Source organism: Muscardinus avellanarius (assembly GCF_963383645.1).
Source record: "Muscardinus avellanarius genome assembly, chromosome: 1".
Classification (NCBI taxonomy): domain Eukaryota; kingdom Metazoa; phylum Chordata; class Mammalia; order Rodentia; family Gliridae; genus Muscardinus; species Muscardinus avellanarius.
In genome coordinates, this window is record NC_137786.1 from 116,733,250 (window position 1) to 116,751,909 (window position 18,660).

The 18,660-nt window shown below is 41.1% G+C and overlaps 1 protein-coding gene across 1 annotated transcript; it reads right to left on the minus strand.

Moving 5' to 3' along the window:
• Positions 1–242: 242 nt before the first annotated feature.
• On the minus strand, positions 243–18,189 carry UBE2V2 (ubiquitin conjugating enzyme E2 V2; the record flags this gene model as incomplete). The annotated part of the gene is made up of 3 exons (XM_080701091.1): positions 243–389; positions 12,575–12,700; positions 18,145–18,189. 3 exons carry the CDS (start codon positions 18,187–18,189, stop codon positions 243–245), a joined length of 318 nt encoding a protein of 105 aa, XP_080557217.1.
• Positions 18,190–18,660: the final 471 nt, after the last annotated feature.

The window sequence follows — 18,660 nt, forward strand, 5'->3', positions numbered from 1 at the left end:
AGGTTCGTTTAAATGACAGTGCCTTAACAAGAGAAAGAAAAATTGTGCTGCATTTTTCCTCCTGTTACCTGAAAACATAATGGGTGTACATATATTAAATATATTCTTACAAATGTCCAGGTTATGTTTACCAGCTGGCATTCTTTATGTAATGTGTGGGTATTTTGCATTGTGATATTTAATCAAGACATTAATATGAGTAGAAGGTTGTTGATTTAAGACAAGTGTGAGATCCATTAAAATTAATTGTTGTATGTCTGTCCTTCTGGTGGCTGTGGAAGCTTCATATTTTCTTTGGACATCATTAGACGTCTTAGCTCTTGAAGTACAACTTTAATGCTATATGAATTTTGCCATTTTGCTAACACTGGTATGCTTCGTGCATCCACCTGAAAGGGGAAGGACAAAAGTACAATTAACTTCTAAGATTAAAGTACTATGGCACCAACTATGCATGGTGGTGCATCCCTGTATTCTCAGTATGGGAACTGAACTGAGGGGCATTTTGCCTGAGCTACAATCCCCAGACCTTTTACCTTTTTTTTTTTAATGGTACCAGAAATAAAACCCAGGGGCATTCTACCTCCAAGCTACACACCCAGCCCTATTTTTTATTCTTTATTTTGAAACAGCATCCCAAATGCTAGGATTACAAACGTGAGCCACCATTCCCAGCTTCAGACCTATTTCAGTTTATTTATTTATTTTGCAGTACTAGGGTGGAACCCAGGGGCAGTCTACCTCTAAGCTACACCCCCCCGCCCAATTTTTATTCTTTATTTTGAAACAGGGTCTCACTGAGTTGCAGAGGGCCTCCCTAAGTACCTGAGGCTGTCCGCAAACCGCGATCCTCCTTTCTCAGCCTCCCCAATGCTGGGATTACAAGTGTGTGCCACCACCCTGGCCCTATTTCTGTTTTTTTCTAATTTTGAAACAGTATCTTCACTAGTCCTGAGACTCTTGCTAAGATGCTGAGGCTGATCTTGAACCTGTGATCCTCCTGTCTTAGCCTCCCAAGTACTAGGATTACAGACGTGTGCCACCATAACCAGCTGGTACTTTTTTCCTTTGAGTGGTACTGAGGATGGAACCCAGGGGCCTTCTACCTCCAGGCTACACTCCCAAACCTATTTTATATTTTATTTGGAAACAGGGTCTCTTAAGCCAGATGAGGCTAGCTTCAAACCTGTGCGATCCTCCTATCTCAGCCTCCCAAGCACAGGGATTACAAGCATGCACCACCATGCCCAGCCAGCTGGCACTTTTTAACATAAGAATGATCTATTATGGAGTTGGGCATGGTGGCACACGTTTGTAATCCCAGTACTGGGGAGCCTGAGAGAGTAAGATTGCAGGTTTGAAGCCAGCCTCAGCAGTTTGGTAAGGCTCTCAGAAACTTAGTGAGCCCTGTTTCCAAATAAAATACAAAATCAGTCTGAGGGTATAGCCTGGAGTTAGAAGGCCCCTGGGTTTCACCTCCAGTACCACCAAAAAAAAAAAAAAAAAAAAAAAAAAAAAGGATGATCTATTATGAATTTACAGAATTAACAAGTATGATGTAAAATTATATGTTCAGAACCAGTATAATTCAGCTGGGTGTGGTGGCACACAGATTCACTGTCATCCTCAGCAACTTAGGCAGTTTCAAAAGAAAAAATAAAATAGATGTAATTCAGAGGTAGAACATCCCTGAGTTCCATCCTCTGCACCACAAAAAAAAAAAAAAAAGAAAGAAAAACAAAAAAAGAATCAGTATAATTTTTAGGAAAAATCCTCAACAGGAACTTCCTAAAAGTGTCTGTGTATGTGCACACATGTGCAGACACATGAGCTTTTCTGTATTTTATAAAACACACATAATACACTTTGGCCATTAGAAGTAAACATATTAGCCAGGTGTGGTGGCTCATGCTTGTAATCCCCACACTTGGGAGGCGGAGACAGGAGGATCGCACAGGTTAGAAGCCAGCCACACTGGCTTAAGAGACCCTGCTTCCAAATAAAATTTAAAATAGGTCTGGGAGTATAGCCAAGAGGTAGAAGGGTTCCATCCCCAGTACCACAAAAAAAAAGAAAAAAGAAAAGAAAGAAACATTAAATACTTTGTAAATATTTATAAATTCCTTCTTAATCATATAACCTTAGAAAGTTCCTCTCTATAATGCGGTGACTCAAAATCTGGACAAATATCAAACACTTAAGTTTAGGTTAGAGCTGCTAACTCCATCTCTTTTTAGGTTTCATGCCAATGTATTCCCTTAATCTTCCATGGTGAACACTGACAGAAGAAGGGGCTGGAGCTCCTGTCTGCTAAGGTTCCTGGCCACCTCTCGCACAGCCTTCAGCACGCATCCAATTAATTAATTTAAAAAATTAAAAAAAGACCCCAGAGGCCATAAACTTTCACCTATGGCTAAACTTGAGCAACATTTAAAATATATACCAAGTGAGATTTATCCCAGAATGCAATATAGGTTCAATTTTGTGTATATGTGTGTGGGGAAAGAGAGTACTAGGGATTGAACTCAGGGGCATTCTTCCAGCTCTATTTTATTTTTCATTTAAAGGTACGGTCTCAAGTCGGGCATGGTGGCACACCTTTGTAATCCCAGCATTCGCGAGGCTGAGACTGGCGGATCGTGATTTGCAGACAGCCTCAGCTACTTAGTGAGGCCCTCCGCAACTTAGACCCTGTTTCAAAATAAATAAGAAATAGGGCAGGGGGTATAGCTTGGCGATCGAATACCCATAGGTTCCATCCCCAGACCCGCAAAAAAATTAAAAAAAAATAAAATAAAGATAGGGTTTCACAAAGTTGCTGAGAGCCTCACTTAGTTACTAAGGCTGTCCTTGAACTTGCGATCCTCCTGTCTCTGCCTCCAAAGTACTGGGATTATAAGTCTGTGTCACCACATTTAGCTTAGGTTCAGTATTTTAATCAAAGCCAGGCGTGGTATCGTACATTTGTAATCCCCGCGCTTTGGAGGTGGAGACAGGAGGATCGCGCAGGTTCGAAGCCAGGTGTGCTGGCTTAAGAGACCCTCTTTCCAAATAAAACAGTATAAAAAAAGGTCTGGGAGTGTAGCCTGGAGGTAGAAGGATTTCCAGGAACCCCAGTACCACAAAAAAATATATATATATAATACACCATCTATTAGCATAATAAAGAATAAAATTCTTAATTCCAAAAGATGCAAAAGTAATATTTTTTGCAGTATTGGGGATGGAACCCAAGGGTTCTCTACCTCTGAGCTACACCCCTAGCTCTATTTTTTATTCTTTATTTTGAAACAGGATCTCACTGAGTTGCAAAGGGCCTCACTGAGTAGCTGAGGCTGCCCACAAACTGTGATCCTCCTTTCTCAACCACCCCAATGCTTTTTTCCTAAGAATAGGAACAAAAACAAAGATGTCTGTAGTTACCCCCTTCTTTTTTGGAGGTGGTGGGTGGATGGGTGGGTGTGCACGCACACGTATGTATCCCAAGGGGCCGTGTGTGTGTGTGTGTGTGTGTGTGTGTGTGTGTTACTGGGGATGAAAACCAGGAGGCCTTCTACCTCCAGGCTACACTCCCAGAACAATTTTTATATTTTATAGGAAACAGGGTCTCACTAAGTTCCTGAGAGCCTCACTAAGTAGCTGAGGCTAGCTTTGAACCCATGCAATCCTTTCTCAGCCTCCCAAGTTCTGGGATTACAAGCATGTGCCACCACGCCCAGCTATAGAGACAATTCTAAGGAACCTATTAGAGTTACTAACTCAGCAGGCCACAAGATATAGGATCCATATATAAAATAAAAAGCATTTGTATTTCTTTTTTTTTTTTGCAGGTCTGGGGATGGAACCCGGGGGAATTCGACCTCCGAGCCAAACATCCTGTCCTATTTTTTAGTATTTATTTTGAAACCAGGTCCCACTGAGTTGTGGAGGGCCTCACTATATAGCTGAAGCTGTCCGCGAACCGTGATCATCTGGTCTCAGCCTCCTGAATGCTGGGATTACAAGCGTGCGCCACCATGCCTGGCTTAAGCATTTTTATTTCTGACACTTGGAATAAATAATTTGAAAACAAAACTTGAGAACAGAATGCCTTTTACAATATGATCCAAAAGAATAAAATACACTGAAAGACGGGTGTGGTGGCACACACTTGTACTCCTAGTACTTGGGACACTGAGAAAGGAGGATTATGGGTTCAAGGCCAGCCTCAGTTACTTGGCCCTCCGCAACATAATGAGACCCTGTTTCAAAATAAAGAATAAAAAATGGGGCTGGGAAAAATCCAGGTGTGATGGCGCAGGCTTGTAATCCCAGCACTTGTGAGGCTGAGACAGGAGGATCCAGTTTCGCAGACAGCCTCAGCTACTACTTAATGAGACCCTTTGCAATTCAGTGAGATCCTGTTGCAAAATAAAGAATAAAAAATAGGGCTGGGGGTGTAGCTTGGAGGTCAAATGCCCCCTGGGCTCCATCCCCAGTACCGGAAAAAAAAAAAAAGAAAAACTGTATATTGTTCAGAAGATTTAATATTATTAAGATGACAAAATCCCTCAACTTGATCTATAAATGCAATAAAATTCTTATCAAAATTTCAAATTCCTTTTTCTCTTTCTCCAGAAATGACAAGGCTGAAACTGGGCATGGTGGTATAAACTTAAAATTCCAGTACTTGGGAGGTTGAGACAGGAGGATTGCATATTCATGGCCAGCCTTGACTACTTAGTGAAACCCTGTTTCAAAATAAAGAATAAAAAATAGGGCTGGGCTTTAGCTCAGAATTAGAATGCCCTGGGTTCAATTCAGTTCCACCCCCCCAAAAAAATATATATACATACATATACATATACATATACATATACATATACATATACATATATATATATATATATATATATATATATATATATAGCTAAGCCTAACATCTCTATGAGAATTAAACCAAGAGTAGTCAAAACAATAAAAAAAAGAATAAGAAGCACTGATTTCAAAAAAGGGTGGTGCAACTTAGTGACCCTCTTTCGAAATATAAAATAAAAAGAAGCAGGAGGCACAGTTCAAAGGTAAAATGCCCCTGGGTTTAATTCCCAGTACCACAATGATAGATTAGTTAGATAGGTAGATAGGCAGACAGACAGAAAGATAAGACAGATAGACAGACAGCCTTCATCACTTCTCAGTAGCCACAAACAATTCAGCCTTATTCTTATCCTGAGAACCTCACTAAGTAGGCTGAGGCTGGCTTTGAACCTGTATGATCCTCCTGTCTCACCCTCCCAAGGGTGGGGATTACAAGTGCATGTGCACCACCACGCCCAGGTGAAGGCAGGTTTTTTAAAAGGCTCCCAAAGATCTCCAACTCCTATATTCGAGCCCTATGTAAACCCTCCCTTTGAATATAGCAGATCTATGACTTGTTTTTGGTTTGGGTTTTTTTGTTTGTTTTTTGCAGTACTGGGGATGGAATCCAGGACAGTCTACCTCCAAGCTACACCTCCAGCTCTACTCTTTTTTTTTTTTTTTTTTTTTGGTGGTACTGGGGTTCCTGGAAGCCCTTCTACCTCCGGGCTACACTCCCAGACCTATTTTATAGGTTTTATTTGGAAACAGGGTCTCCTAAGCCAGCACGGCTGGCTTCGAACCTGCACAATCCCGTCTCTGCCACCACACTTGCGCGCACACGCGCATATTCTTTCTCTCTCTCTCTCTCTCTCTCTCTCTCTCTCTCTCTCTCTCTCTCTCTCTCTCCCCCCCCTCCCTCCCTCCCTCCCTCCCCCCTCTCTCTATATATGCACATATATAATGCTTTAACAAGTAGCCACCCCTTTCGCTCATTTTAAACAATCTGTAAATGAATAACAGTTTATAAAATCAGTGAAGAGAATATCAAGCTACTTCCAAAGCAGAAACAAATACTTGGATGTAAATGGTAGTTAAATAAACATAAGTGATTGCAAACCCTGAGAAATGCCAGCAAAGTGCAAAAAGGGAAGAAGAAAAAAAAAAAAAGATGAAGTGGGGAGAAAGACCATGAGAAAATAAATATCACGTCAGAACAAAATCTGCATCTTATCAATCTATAATATACAATAACCTCCAAAACATGAAACCTCAGCATAAAGTACTATGATTTATGCCTTACAGTGCTAACCACCCACAAGCAATAATGTGGCCAAGTTCATTAAACCATATTACCAAAGCCACACCATTACTACTTACAAACAATAATTAATTAGGTACTTCAGTAGCCTCAAAGTGTAAACCTATCCTAGAACAATCACCAGTGGTCAATGTAAATTCTATTTACTAAGTTATAAAAAGGATAATTCAAATTTATAGCTATCAAACTGATATTACATTCACCCTATCTTCCCACTCCATTAAGCATATACCTACACTCCTTATTTTTCTATTTTCAAACTCTCCATCCAAAGCTGGGCATGGTGGCACACTCTTGTAATCCTACTACTTGCAAAGCAAGGAATATCTAATATATTCATCCTACCTTCCCACCCCTTTAAGCATATACCTACACTCCTTATTTTTCTAGTTTCAAAGCCCCCATCCAAAGCTAGGCATGGTGGCACAGTCTTGTAATCCTAGTTCTTGTAAAGCAGGGACAAGATTACAGGTTCAAGGATAGCCTCGGCAAATTAGTGAAGCTCTCAGCAACCTAGTGAGACCCCGTTTCCAAATAAGAAATAAACCAGCTAGGCCTGGTGGTACATGTTATAATCCCAGTACTTGGGAGGCTGAGACAGTAGGATCACAGATTCGTGAACAGCATTAGCTTCTTAGTGAGGCTCTCCACAACTTAGTGAGATGAGACCCTGTTTCCAGATAAAGAATAAAATAGGGCTGAGGGTATAGCTTGGAGATAGAATGCCCCTACATTCAATCCCCAGTATTGCAAAAAGAGACAAAGAAATTTAAAAATCAGTCTGGGGGTATAGCTCAGAGGTAGAATGACTCTAGAATCAATTTCCAGTACCACAAAACAGAACCCCCATCCAGGTGAAACCAGAAGGGCTGTACATTCACAAGACACATTTATGCCAAAAGTGTGATAGACCTTAACACAACCATGCACAAAACAGCCTGGCAGTGTTTCATGGAGCTGAAAACAAGCACCACAGCTCCACACACATTCTACAGTTAGGTAGACTCCCAAGATAAGTGCTACTCAAAGCACATTCATGAACTGAGCGTCGTGAGTCTTCAGGAGAGAGAGAAATTCAGGAAAAGGGTTTAGAAAATTCAACAGTAATTTTTCCTTTTTTTTTTTTGTGGTAATGGGGTTCCTGGAAACCCTTCTACCTTCAGGCTACACTCCAGACCTATTTTTATACTTTTTTATTTGGAAACAGGGTCTCTTAAGCCAGTGAGGCTGGCTTCGAACCTGCGCAATCCTCCTGTCTCCGCCTCCCAAGTGCAGGGATTACAAGCATGCACCACCACGCCTGGCTAATTTTTCCCTTTTATCTTTTTTTTGTGTGTGTTTTATTTCTGGTAGTCTTTTTTTTTTTTTTTGGGGGGGGGTTGGGGATGGAACCCAGGGATATTTGAGCTCCAAGCTACACCCCTTGCCTTATTTTGTATTCTTTATTTTGTTTTTTGTTTTGTTTTGTTTGTTTTTTGTTGGTACTGGGGTTCCTGAAAACCCTTCTACCTCCGGGCTATACTCCCAGACCTATTTTTATATTTTTATTTGGAAACAGGGTCTCTTAAGCCAGCAGAGGCTGGCTTCAAACCTTCGTGATCCTCCTATCTCCACCTCCCAAGTGCGGGTATTAGAAGTGTGTGCCACCAAACCCAGCCTGTATTCTTTATTTTGAAACAGGGTCTAAGTTGCAGAGGGCCTAAGTAGCTAAAGCTGTCCACACAAACCGTGATCCTCTGGTCTCAGCCTCCTAAATGCTAGAATTACAGCATGTGCCACCTTGTCCAGCTTTGGTAGTCCTTTTAAATCAAGGTTTTGCTAAGTTGCTGAGGTTGGCTTTGAACCTGTCCCAAGTAAGGTACAGGCATGCAACACCATGCAGAGCTCTGCAACATCTTTTAAGTGAAAATGAAAATAAATGAAGTGCCCATCAAGTGGAAAATGGAGGATTAAACAGCAAAAACAAGGAATATAATTCCCATGGTTCAACAAAGATGACCTTAAAAACCACTAACATGTACCAAAAACGATACAATACCCATGTGGTCCAGTACTTGGGAGGCCAAGACAGGAGGATCACAGTAACTTGTGAAAGCCTGGGGTGGCCAGGCGTGGTGGCGCACACTTATAATCCCAGCACTTGGGAGGCTGAGACAAGAGGATCACGGTTCACGGACAGCTTCAGCTACTTAGCGAGGCCCTCCACAACTTAGTGAGACCCTGTTTCAAAAATAAAGAATAGGCCGGGCGTGGTGGTGCACACTTGTAATCTCCGTGCTTGGGAGGCGGAGACAGGAGGATTGCGCAGGTTCAAAGCCAGCCGCGCTGGCTTAAGAGACCCTGCTTCCAAAAATAAAAAAAAGTATAAAATAGGTCTGGGAGTGTAGCCCAGAGGTAGAAGGGCTTCCAGGAACCCCAGTACCACCACCACCAAAAAAAAAAAAAAAAAAAAAAAGAATAAAAAATAGGGCAGAGGGTGTACCTTGGAAGTCAAATGTCCCTGGGTTCCATCCCCAGACCCACAAGAAACAAAAACAAAAAATAGGGCTGGGGTGTAGCTCAGAGGTAGAATGCCCCTGGGATCAATGCCCAGTAGCACAGACACAATAAAGTGATATGATCCAGAAGTAGACACATGTATGCACAGTGAACATATAATAATTATACAAGAAATTATAAACACCATTCTTGCTGTGGAAAGAGGAGAAAGCCACACAGAGTTAACTTTATGTGCTTTTTGCATTAAAAGATCTACATTAAAAAAAGAAAAGATTTATTACAATGAAGCCAAGTGTTAAGATTTACTAAAGTATAAGATATATAAATGTTGCTTATATAATTCTCTAAGGCCTGTCTGTTAGAACTGAACTGTTTTTTCTTTTCTTTTCTTTCTTTCTTTTGTGTGTGTGTGTGTGTGTGTGTGTGTGGTATTAGGGATGGAACCCAGGGGCATTCTACCTCCAAGTTATACTCCCAGCCCTATTTTGTGTGTGTGTGTGTGGTGGTACTGGGGTTCCTGGAAGCCCTTCTACCTCCGGGCTACACTTCCAGACCTATTTTTACATTTTTTTATTTGGAAATAGGGTCTCCTAAGCCAGTGCGCGCGGCGGCTGGCTTCAAATCTGTGCGATCCTCCTGTCTCTGCCTCCCAAGCGCGGGGACACCACCACGCCCCACCCAGCCCTATTTTTTTTATTCTTTATTTTGAAACAAGGTCTCACTAAGTTGCAGAAGACCTAAATAGCTGAGGCTGTCTGTAAACCATTATCCTCCTTTCTCAATCTTCCAAATATTGGGATTATAAGCATGTGCCACAATGCCCAGCTAGAACTGTTTCTTTCTTTAATTTTTTTTGTGGTAATGGGGGTAGAACCCAGGGACTTTCTACCTCCAGGCTCTCCTCCCAGACCTATTTTATACTTTATTTGGAAACAGGGTCTCAGTAAGTTGCTGAGAGCCTCACTTAGTAACTGAGGCTGGCTTCGAACCTGTGCAACCCTCCTGTCTCAGCCTCCCAAGCTCTGGAATTACAAACATGTGCCACCACGCCTGGCTCTGTTCCTTTGTTCCTTTTAAAAACATCAAAAATATGTGATCCCAGCACAGACCCACCCCCCCAAAACACCAAAAATTAAACAAAGAGGATGTGTGTGCGTTAACGGGGGCACAATTCTACCTCTGAGTTACACCCCAAACCCTAGTTCTTCTTCTTTATTTTGAAGCAGGGTCTCACTAAGTTACAGAGAGCCTAAGTAGCTGAGGCTGGCCACAAGCCTGCAATCTTCCTGTCTCATCTTCCCAAGCAATAGGATTACAAGCATGGGCCAACAACAAAGAGAATAATAAACATATGGTGACTATAAGAAAAGAATAACAAGACCAGGCGTGGTGGCCCATGCTTGTAATCCCAGTATTTGAGAGGCTGAGAAAGAAGAATCACAGTTCGTAGATAGCCTCAGCTACTTAGTGAGGCCCTTTGTAACTAATGAGACCCTGTTTCAAATTAAAGAATAAAAAATAGGGCTGGGAGTATAACTCAGAGGTAGAATGCCCCTGGGTTCCATCCCTAACACTGAAATAAATAAATAAATAAATAAATAAATAAATAAATAAATAAATAAATAAGGTTGGAGATTAGGCTCAGAGGTAGAATGCCCCTGGGTTCAATCCCTAGTTTCACATACACAAAAAAAAGAAAAGTGTAAGAAAATAAAAACCACCAATTAAGGTAATCTATTTAGAAAGGTATGGTGGCACACTTCTGTAATCCCAGTACTTGGGAGGCTGAAACAGAAGGATCACAGAAACAGCTTCGGCAAACTAGCAAGAACCTGTTTCAAAACAAAAACAAAGGAGGTGGGCGTGGTGCCACATGCTTGTAATCCCATGCTTGGGAGGCTGAGATCTGAGGATCACAGTTCACAAACAGCTTCAGCTACTTATTGAAGCTCTCTGCAACTTAATGAGAATCTGTTTCAAAATAAAGACTAAAAAATAGGGCTGGAGTATAGCTCAGAGGTAGAATGCCCCAGGGTTCCATCCCCAGTACTGAAAAAAAAAAAAAAAAAGAGAGAGAGAGAGAGAGAGAGAGAGAGAGAGAGAGAGATAGAAAGAATCTGAGTTTAATGTCTAGTATCACCACCACCTCCCAAAATTGAGAGAAAGAAACAGTCTTTACACCTGAATTTATCAGTGTTGTATATTAGGCATTGAAAGACTATACTCCCAGTAAATCCAGTAAATCACAAAAACTACCAGACGGCTAGAAGCATTCTCAGGGAAGACAGACGTTGGCATACCAAGGTGGGAGGGGTAGTTTGAAGACAGACACAGTGGGTTCGTAGAACCAAATAATCACCCCCAACTGTTCAAACAGACACATTAGTTTCTTAAAGAAAAACACTCTTCATGAATAATTAACCTCATAATATCACATTAACCCTAAAAGGAAAGTAACATTCAAGGGGGAAAAATGGTCATCTTTCATTATAAGAATTCAAGATAGACATGGTGGCGCACGCTTGTAATCCCAGCATTTGGGAGGCTGAGACTGGAGGATCGTGGTTCGTGGACAGCCTCAGCTACTTAGTGAGGCCCTCTGCAACTTAGTGAAACCCTGCTTCAAAATAAAGGAAAAAAAATAGGGCAGGGGGTATAGCTCAGAGGTATAATGCGCCTGGGTTCCATCCCCAGACCCGAAAGAGAAAAAAAAAAAAAAAAAGAGAAAAAAAAAAGAATTCAAGCAAGACTAAGTGATGCAATTTATTTATTTCTGGGTAGTACTAGGGGTGGAATCCAGAGGCTTTCTACCTCCAAGCTGTACTCCCAGACCTATCCTATTTTATATTTTATTTGGTAACAGGGTCTCACTAAGTTGCTGAGAGCCTCACTCAGTACCTGAAGCTGGCTTCGAACCTGCGTGATCCTCCTGTCTCAGCCTCCCAAGCGCTGGGATTTCAAGAGTGAGCCACCATGCCCAGCTAGTGATGCAATTTATAAAACCCTAAAAAAGTGTTATCATCACCCTTGTAAACCCAGTGCTGAGGAGGCTAATCCCAGTGCTTAGGCGGCTGAGACAGGAAGATCCCAAAGGTATGAAGCCAGCCTCAGCTACTTAGTAAGCCTCTCAGCAACTTAGTGCAACCCTGTTTCCATATAAAGTATAAAATAGGTCTGGAGTATAGCTCAGAGGTTAAAAAAAAAAAAAAAAAAAAAAGCCACTGGTACCCTCAGTACCACAGTACCACACACCAAAAAATTGTTATCATCACATCTATCTAAGAAAGTACAGTAAGGTTTTTAAGGACAGGCTGACTTATGAAGAAAAACAGCAGAAGACAAACATCTTTAGTCTTTCAACAGAACAAAAAGGTTTTTTTTTTTAAAGCTTTCTCTTGCCAACTGTGTTGGCTCATGTTTGTAATTCCAGTACTTGGAAGGCTGAGACAGGAATATTGCAGATTCGAGGACAGCCTCAACAATGTAGTGAGACTCTCAACAACCTAAATCCCATTAAAAAAAAAATATATATATATATATTTTTTTTTTTTTTTGGGGGGGGGTGGTGGTACTGGAGGTGGAACCCAAAGGCTTTCTACTCCGGGCTATACTTCCAGATCTATTTTATATTTTATTTGGAAACAGGGTCTCACTAAGTTGCTGAGGGCCTAAGTAGCTGAGGCTGGCTTCGAACCTGTGTGATCCTCCTGCCTCAGCCTCCAAGCGCGGGGATTACAAGCGTGCGCCACCACGCCCGTTTTCCTGTTTCAAAATAAAAAAATAAAAATGGTTGGCTGGGGGTATAGCATGGAGGTAGAATGTCTCTGGATTCAATTTTCTCTACCACACACACAGGGGAAAAAATCTTTCTCCTGACTATATATGTTATATGAAAATAAAATAACTATTTTAACTTACCATCCCACTTGAATTATTTATTCCATTCATGTTAATTTTTGTTACAAATCTAACTGATGGAGGAGCTTCTGGATATTTAGATCCACATTCTACTTTCAGACTATATATTCTGTTTTCATAATTTGTCTGGAAGGCAAAGAAAAAAAAGAAGAGTTACCATTACAATACCTAAAATAATTAAGAAGGAAAATACAATATGAAAGTACAAGCTATGACAGTGAATTTAAAAGTTTACCTTTCCACATTCAATGTTAACCAATCTATATGGTTAGAAAAGATGTAGCAAAGATACTTAAAAGTAGAAACTTTAAGCCAGGTTTAAAATCCGCACACTGTAATACCAGTATTTGAGAGGCTGAAACAGGAGGATTACAAGTTCAAAGCCAGCCTCAGCAACTTAGCAAGACACTGTTTCCAAACAAAAGTAAATTAATCTGGGGATGTAGCTCAGAAAAGAATTGCTTGTAATCCCAGCATTTGAGAGGCTGAGACAGGAGGATTGCAGTTCAAGGATAGCATCAGCTACTACTTAGGCCCTCTGCAACTCAGTGAGACCATGTTTCAAAATAAAGAATAAAAAGCTAGGCATGGTGGCACATGCTTGTAATCCCAGTACTTGGGAGGTTGAGACAGGAGGATTGCACAGGTTCGAAGCTAGCCTTAGTGAGACCCTGTTTCTAAATAAAATATAAAATAGGTCTGGGAGTGTAGCTTGGAGGTAGAATACACCTGTGTTCCATCCCCAGCACAGCAAATAACTACTACTAATAATAATATAATAAAGAATAAAGAATAGAACTAAGGGGTGTAGCTTGGAGGTAGAATGCCCCTGGGTTCCATCCCCAGTACCACAGAAATAAAAAGAAAAGAATGTCCCTAGAGTTCAATCCCTAGCACCAACCAAAATAAAACCCGATTAGAGATTTTATAAAATTAAGCTAATTCTACAAAGTATTATGAATATGAGCCAGGCATTGCAGTGCAGGCTTGTAATTCCAGTACTCAGGAGGCTGTGACAGGAGGATAACAGATTCAAAGCCACCCATGGCAACTTAGCAAGGCTCTTTCATCTCAGTAACTTTGTGAGACCCTGTTTTCAAATGAAAAATAAAACACAGCTGAGTATGTAGCTCAAAGGTAGAACACCCTGGGCTCCATCCCCAGTACCCCCTCACCGTACACACACCAGTGTAATCAGAATTACTTACTTTCTGTGGTACAAAAAATGCATACAACAAATTAGAAAAAGAAAACCGCTTAGACTTAAATTCTGCTAAAAAGGATACATTTTAAGGGGAAGGACTACTCGACACGTGTCCCAAATATATGAAGATTCTCATTTTCTAGGGCAATCTTGTTTGTTTCTGGTGTCTTGGTATTAATTATTAATAGTGCTTCTTTTCAGCTGGGCATGGTGGTGCACACTTGTAATCCTAGCATTTGGGAGGTGGAGACTAGGGAATCCCGGTTCACAGACAGCCTCAGCTACTTAGTGAGGCCCTTTGCAAAAATAAAATAGTGCTTTTTTTCAGCTGGGCATGGTAGAGCACACCTGTAATCTCAGTACTAGGAAGGCTAAAAGAGGAGGATAGAAGGTTCGAGGCCAACCTCAGCAATTTAGTGAGACCCTGTTTCAAAATAAAAAATAAAATATACTGGGGACGGGTGGCTGAGAAATATTAGAATGTTCCCAGGGTCAATCTCTAGTAACACACACACGCACACACACACACAAAAAAGTGCCTTTTTTCCATACTCAAAAGGACCTTGTTGAATAACAAATATGGTCACCCTACTTATATGGCAATCAAAACTTTTAACTAACAAAAAACACATAATACCATCTTGCAGCAATAACATGTAGTTATTTCATGACTCTTATTACTTATACTTACATTACTGCATTAATTTTGTGATTTATCAAATCCCATTATCAGAATTTAGAGACACAACTGCAAGCTTTTATATTTACATATTATTTTAAAAAGGATTTCTTAAAGCCAGCCACAGTGGAACACACCTGTAATCCCAGTACTTAGGAGGCTGAAACAGGAAAATCACAGGTTGGAGCATTGCCTCAACAACTTGGTGAGACCCTATTTCAAAATAAAAAATAAAATAGGACTGGGAGTGTAGCTCAGAGGTAGAATGGCCCTGGGATCAATCATAAGTAAGAATGTCCTTAGGTTCAAACCCCAGTACCACAAAAAATAAATAAAATTGGTCTGGGGGTGTGGCTTGGAGATAGAATGCTCCTGAGTTCAATCCCCAGAACCATGAAAAGGAAATAAAACAAAAAAGTTTATTAGCTGGGCATGGTGACATGCTTGTAATTCCAGTTTTGGGGAGGCCAAAACAGGAGGATTGCGAGTTTGAAACCAGCCTCAACAACTTAGTGAGACCCTATCTCAAAATTTAAAATGATAAGGGTTAGGGATACAGTTCCGTGGCAGAGCACACCTGGGTTCAATTCTCATTACATAAATATAAGACAGGTGTGGTGGCCCATGCTTGTAATCCCAGCAACTGGGAGTCTGAGAAAGGAGGATCGCTGTTTGTGGACAGCCTCAGCTACTTAGTGAGGCTCTCAGCAACTTAGTGAGACCCTGTTTCCAAATAAAATATAAAGAAAATAGGTCTGGGAGTATAACCCAGAGGTAGAAAGCCCCTGGGTTTCATCCTCAGTACCACTAAATAACTAAATGTGTGTGTGTGTGTGTGTGTGTGTGTGTGTGTGTGTGTGTGTGTAAATAAATAGGGCTGGTGGAGGAGGGTGTAGCTCAACAAAACTCCCCTGGGTTCAATACTTAGTACCAAAGTCACAAAAAGTTCTAACCTTCCCACCATGAAAATATTATAATATTATAATACTAAAATATTATAATACTATAATACCTGGAATAGCCATAGTGACACACATCTGTAGTCCCAGTACTTGGGAGGCTGAGACAGGTCCTAATGGCTTAGGACCTCAGCAATTTAGCCAAGCCCTCCTCAACTCAGTGTTTCAAAATAAAACTGAGTTCCATCCCCAATAACACACACACACACACACACACACACACACACACACACACACACACACACAATATCTGCATACCATGTGCTGGAGTGAGGAATAGTTACAACCACTTTGGAAATAATCTGCCATTTCTTTACTACCCTGCACCTAGGCACAGTGGCAAACACCTGGAATTCCAGTACATGGGATGCTGAAACAGGAAGTTTATAAGTTCAAGACCAGCCTTGGCAAATTAGTGAGACTCTCAGCAATTCAACAAGACAAGTTACTCAGCAGCTTAATAAGACCCTCAATAATGTAGTGAGACCCTGTTTAAAAACAAAAGCCGAGCATAGTAGCACACATCTGCAATTCCAGTACTTGGAATGCTGAGGCACACGGGGGAGGGGGATCAGGTTCACAGCCTCAACAACTTAGGCCCTTTGCAACTTAGCAAAACCTGTTTCAAAATATAAAATAATCAGCTGGGCATGGTGGCGCATGCTTGTAATCCCAGGATTTGGGAGGCTGAGACAGGAAGATTGTGGTTCAAGAACAGCTTCAGGTTCTTAGTGAGACTCTGCAACTCAGTGAGACATCTTTATTTCAAAATAAAGAATAAGAGGGCTGGGGGTATAGCTCAGAGACAGATGCCCCTGAGTTCATGCCCAGGACTGCAAAAAAACAAAAAAAACAGTGTGTGTGTGTGTGTGTGTGTGTGTGTGTGTGTGTGTGTGTGTATTTAAAAATTAAAAGGGCTGGGGGTGTTGCTGGGAGGTAATATGCCCCTAGGTTCAATTTCCAATAGCAAAAGGTAAATAAAAATAAAATACTACACCTAAAACAAAAAGCACACTTCTACTCTCTGTGACAGCATAGATGAGTAACTCTAACACTGTGCTGAGTATAGAGGCAGAACCATAAGTGTACACTGATAAGTTATCAGTCATCAAGTTTTAGAACATGCAAAACTTACTCACAGGCTGGGGATGAGAAAGGCGATCTAGGGTGAACTAAACATTGGATATCTCAATAGGTGTACAATAACAATCTATACCTGTCAAAATCACAGCAAGATCTATACTTTTCACTATATGTAAATCATACCTGAATTTTCTTTTTGCAGTATTGGAGATGAAACCCAGGGACATTCTACCTCCAAGTGACACCCCCGTCCCTATTTTTTATTCTTTTATTTTGAAACAGGGTCTCACTGAGTTGCAAAGAGCCTCACTTGAATATCTGAGGCTGTCTGCAAACCCAATTTGATAATTATCTTATCCATTTTTCTTTTGTAAAAATCAAGAAAGCTAACTCTCCCCAATACCATAACAATTTGAATGCTGTTATTAGAAGTAGTGGCCAGAGCCAGGCGTGGTGGTGCATGCTTGTAATCCCCGCGCTTGGGAGGCTGAGACAGGAGGATCACACAGGCTTGAAGCCAGCCTCAGCTACTTAGTGAAGCTCTCGGCAACTTACTGAGACCGTGCTTCCAAATAAAATATAAAACAGGTCTAGGTCTGGGAGTGTAGCCCGGAGGTAGAAAGCCCCTGGTTTCCACCCCCAGTACCACAAAAAAAAAAAAAAAAAAAAAAAATAGGGCTGGGGTGTTGCTTGGAGGTAGAATGCCCCTGGGTTCCATCTCCAGTACCACAAAAAATAAATTTTTAAAAGACTAAAAAATAGGGCTGGGGGTGTAGCTCAGAGGTACAATGTCCCTAGGTTGCAACCCAGTACCACAAAGAAAAAAAAAAAAGAATCAGGCTGGGAGTATAGCTCAGAGGTAGAATGCCCCTGGGTTCAGATCCCAGCACCACCAAAAAAAAAAAAAAAAGGGGGGAGGGGAAGAAAAGGAATCCTAGTTGGTGCTGGGGATTAGACAAAGGGCCTTGAACATACTAAATAAGCTCACGCTTATTTAGCCATCAAGTTAGACCCCAAGCAGAATCCTATACTTCATGTTTTTTTTTTTTATAAATGAAGAAATTGAGTCCTATAGGGTTCCCATGGCATGTAAAACATCAGAGGGCACATAACAATTTGTGCTCAATACAGTCAAAATCCTCAGTTACATAGGAGGGAGTTAGTAACATGTCAAAGCAACCGTTTGCTCTTAACTAATATCCCTTCCATTTCCTCACCTTTTTTCCTCTCTATCTGGAATGTTCTCCATCCCCATCATCACATTCAGAAATCCTATCAGTGAGTTCTTTAAGGCTCATTCCAAAGGCAACTTCCTCCACTGTTCAGCCTTCCTCAATTATTCAAGCTAGAAAAGACATTCTGAAGTCCTGTGAACTTGCTCTGCGCACTTAGGATGTGTCGCTGGCACTGACTTTTCCTCCTCTACTTAATCACAAGCCCCTTCACAGCAACAACCATGTCAATCTTCCTCCCCCTCCATCCCCCAAATAACCACACAGGAGCCACAGATCAGCGTACACAAAATTAACTCAGAAGGAATAATTATTCCAGTTAAAGTTTTCATAATTGTTTGGTAGTATAAAATCCAATGTTTACTCTAAGGTAATAATATCAAACAGAAAAATGTATAAGTTATAGCACTGACCCTTGGTGGCCCAATAATCATGCCTGTCCACCTTGTAAGCGTCATATCTTCGTCGTCTTCAAGTCCCCAGCTAACTGTGCCATCACCTACTCCTTTTTGTCCTTCTTCAAGTTCTTCCAACAAGCGAAAATTACGAGGAACTTTAACTCCTATTCAAAAGAATGTCAATGTAAATGTACAAAGCTCGTAATTATAAGAGCTACACATAAAATTTAAGTTTGGCTTTTTCCAAATTAATCTTCACAAATTATTCCCTTGAAAAATAAAGGTCCCAGCTGGACGTGGTGGCACACATTTGTAATCTCAGTACCTGGGAGGCTGAGAGAGGAGGATATCAGTTCGAGAACAGCCTCAGCTACTTAGTGAAGCCCTTTGCAACTCAGTGTGAGACCCTGTTTCCAAATAAAGAATAAAAAATAGGGCTGAGAGTGTAGCTCGGAGATAGAATACCCTTGGGTTCCATCCCCAGTACCGCAAGAAAAAAAAAAGTTCCTTTTAAAAAGCATTCTGCCCCAT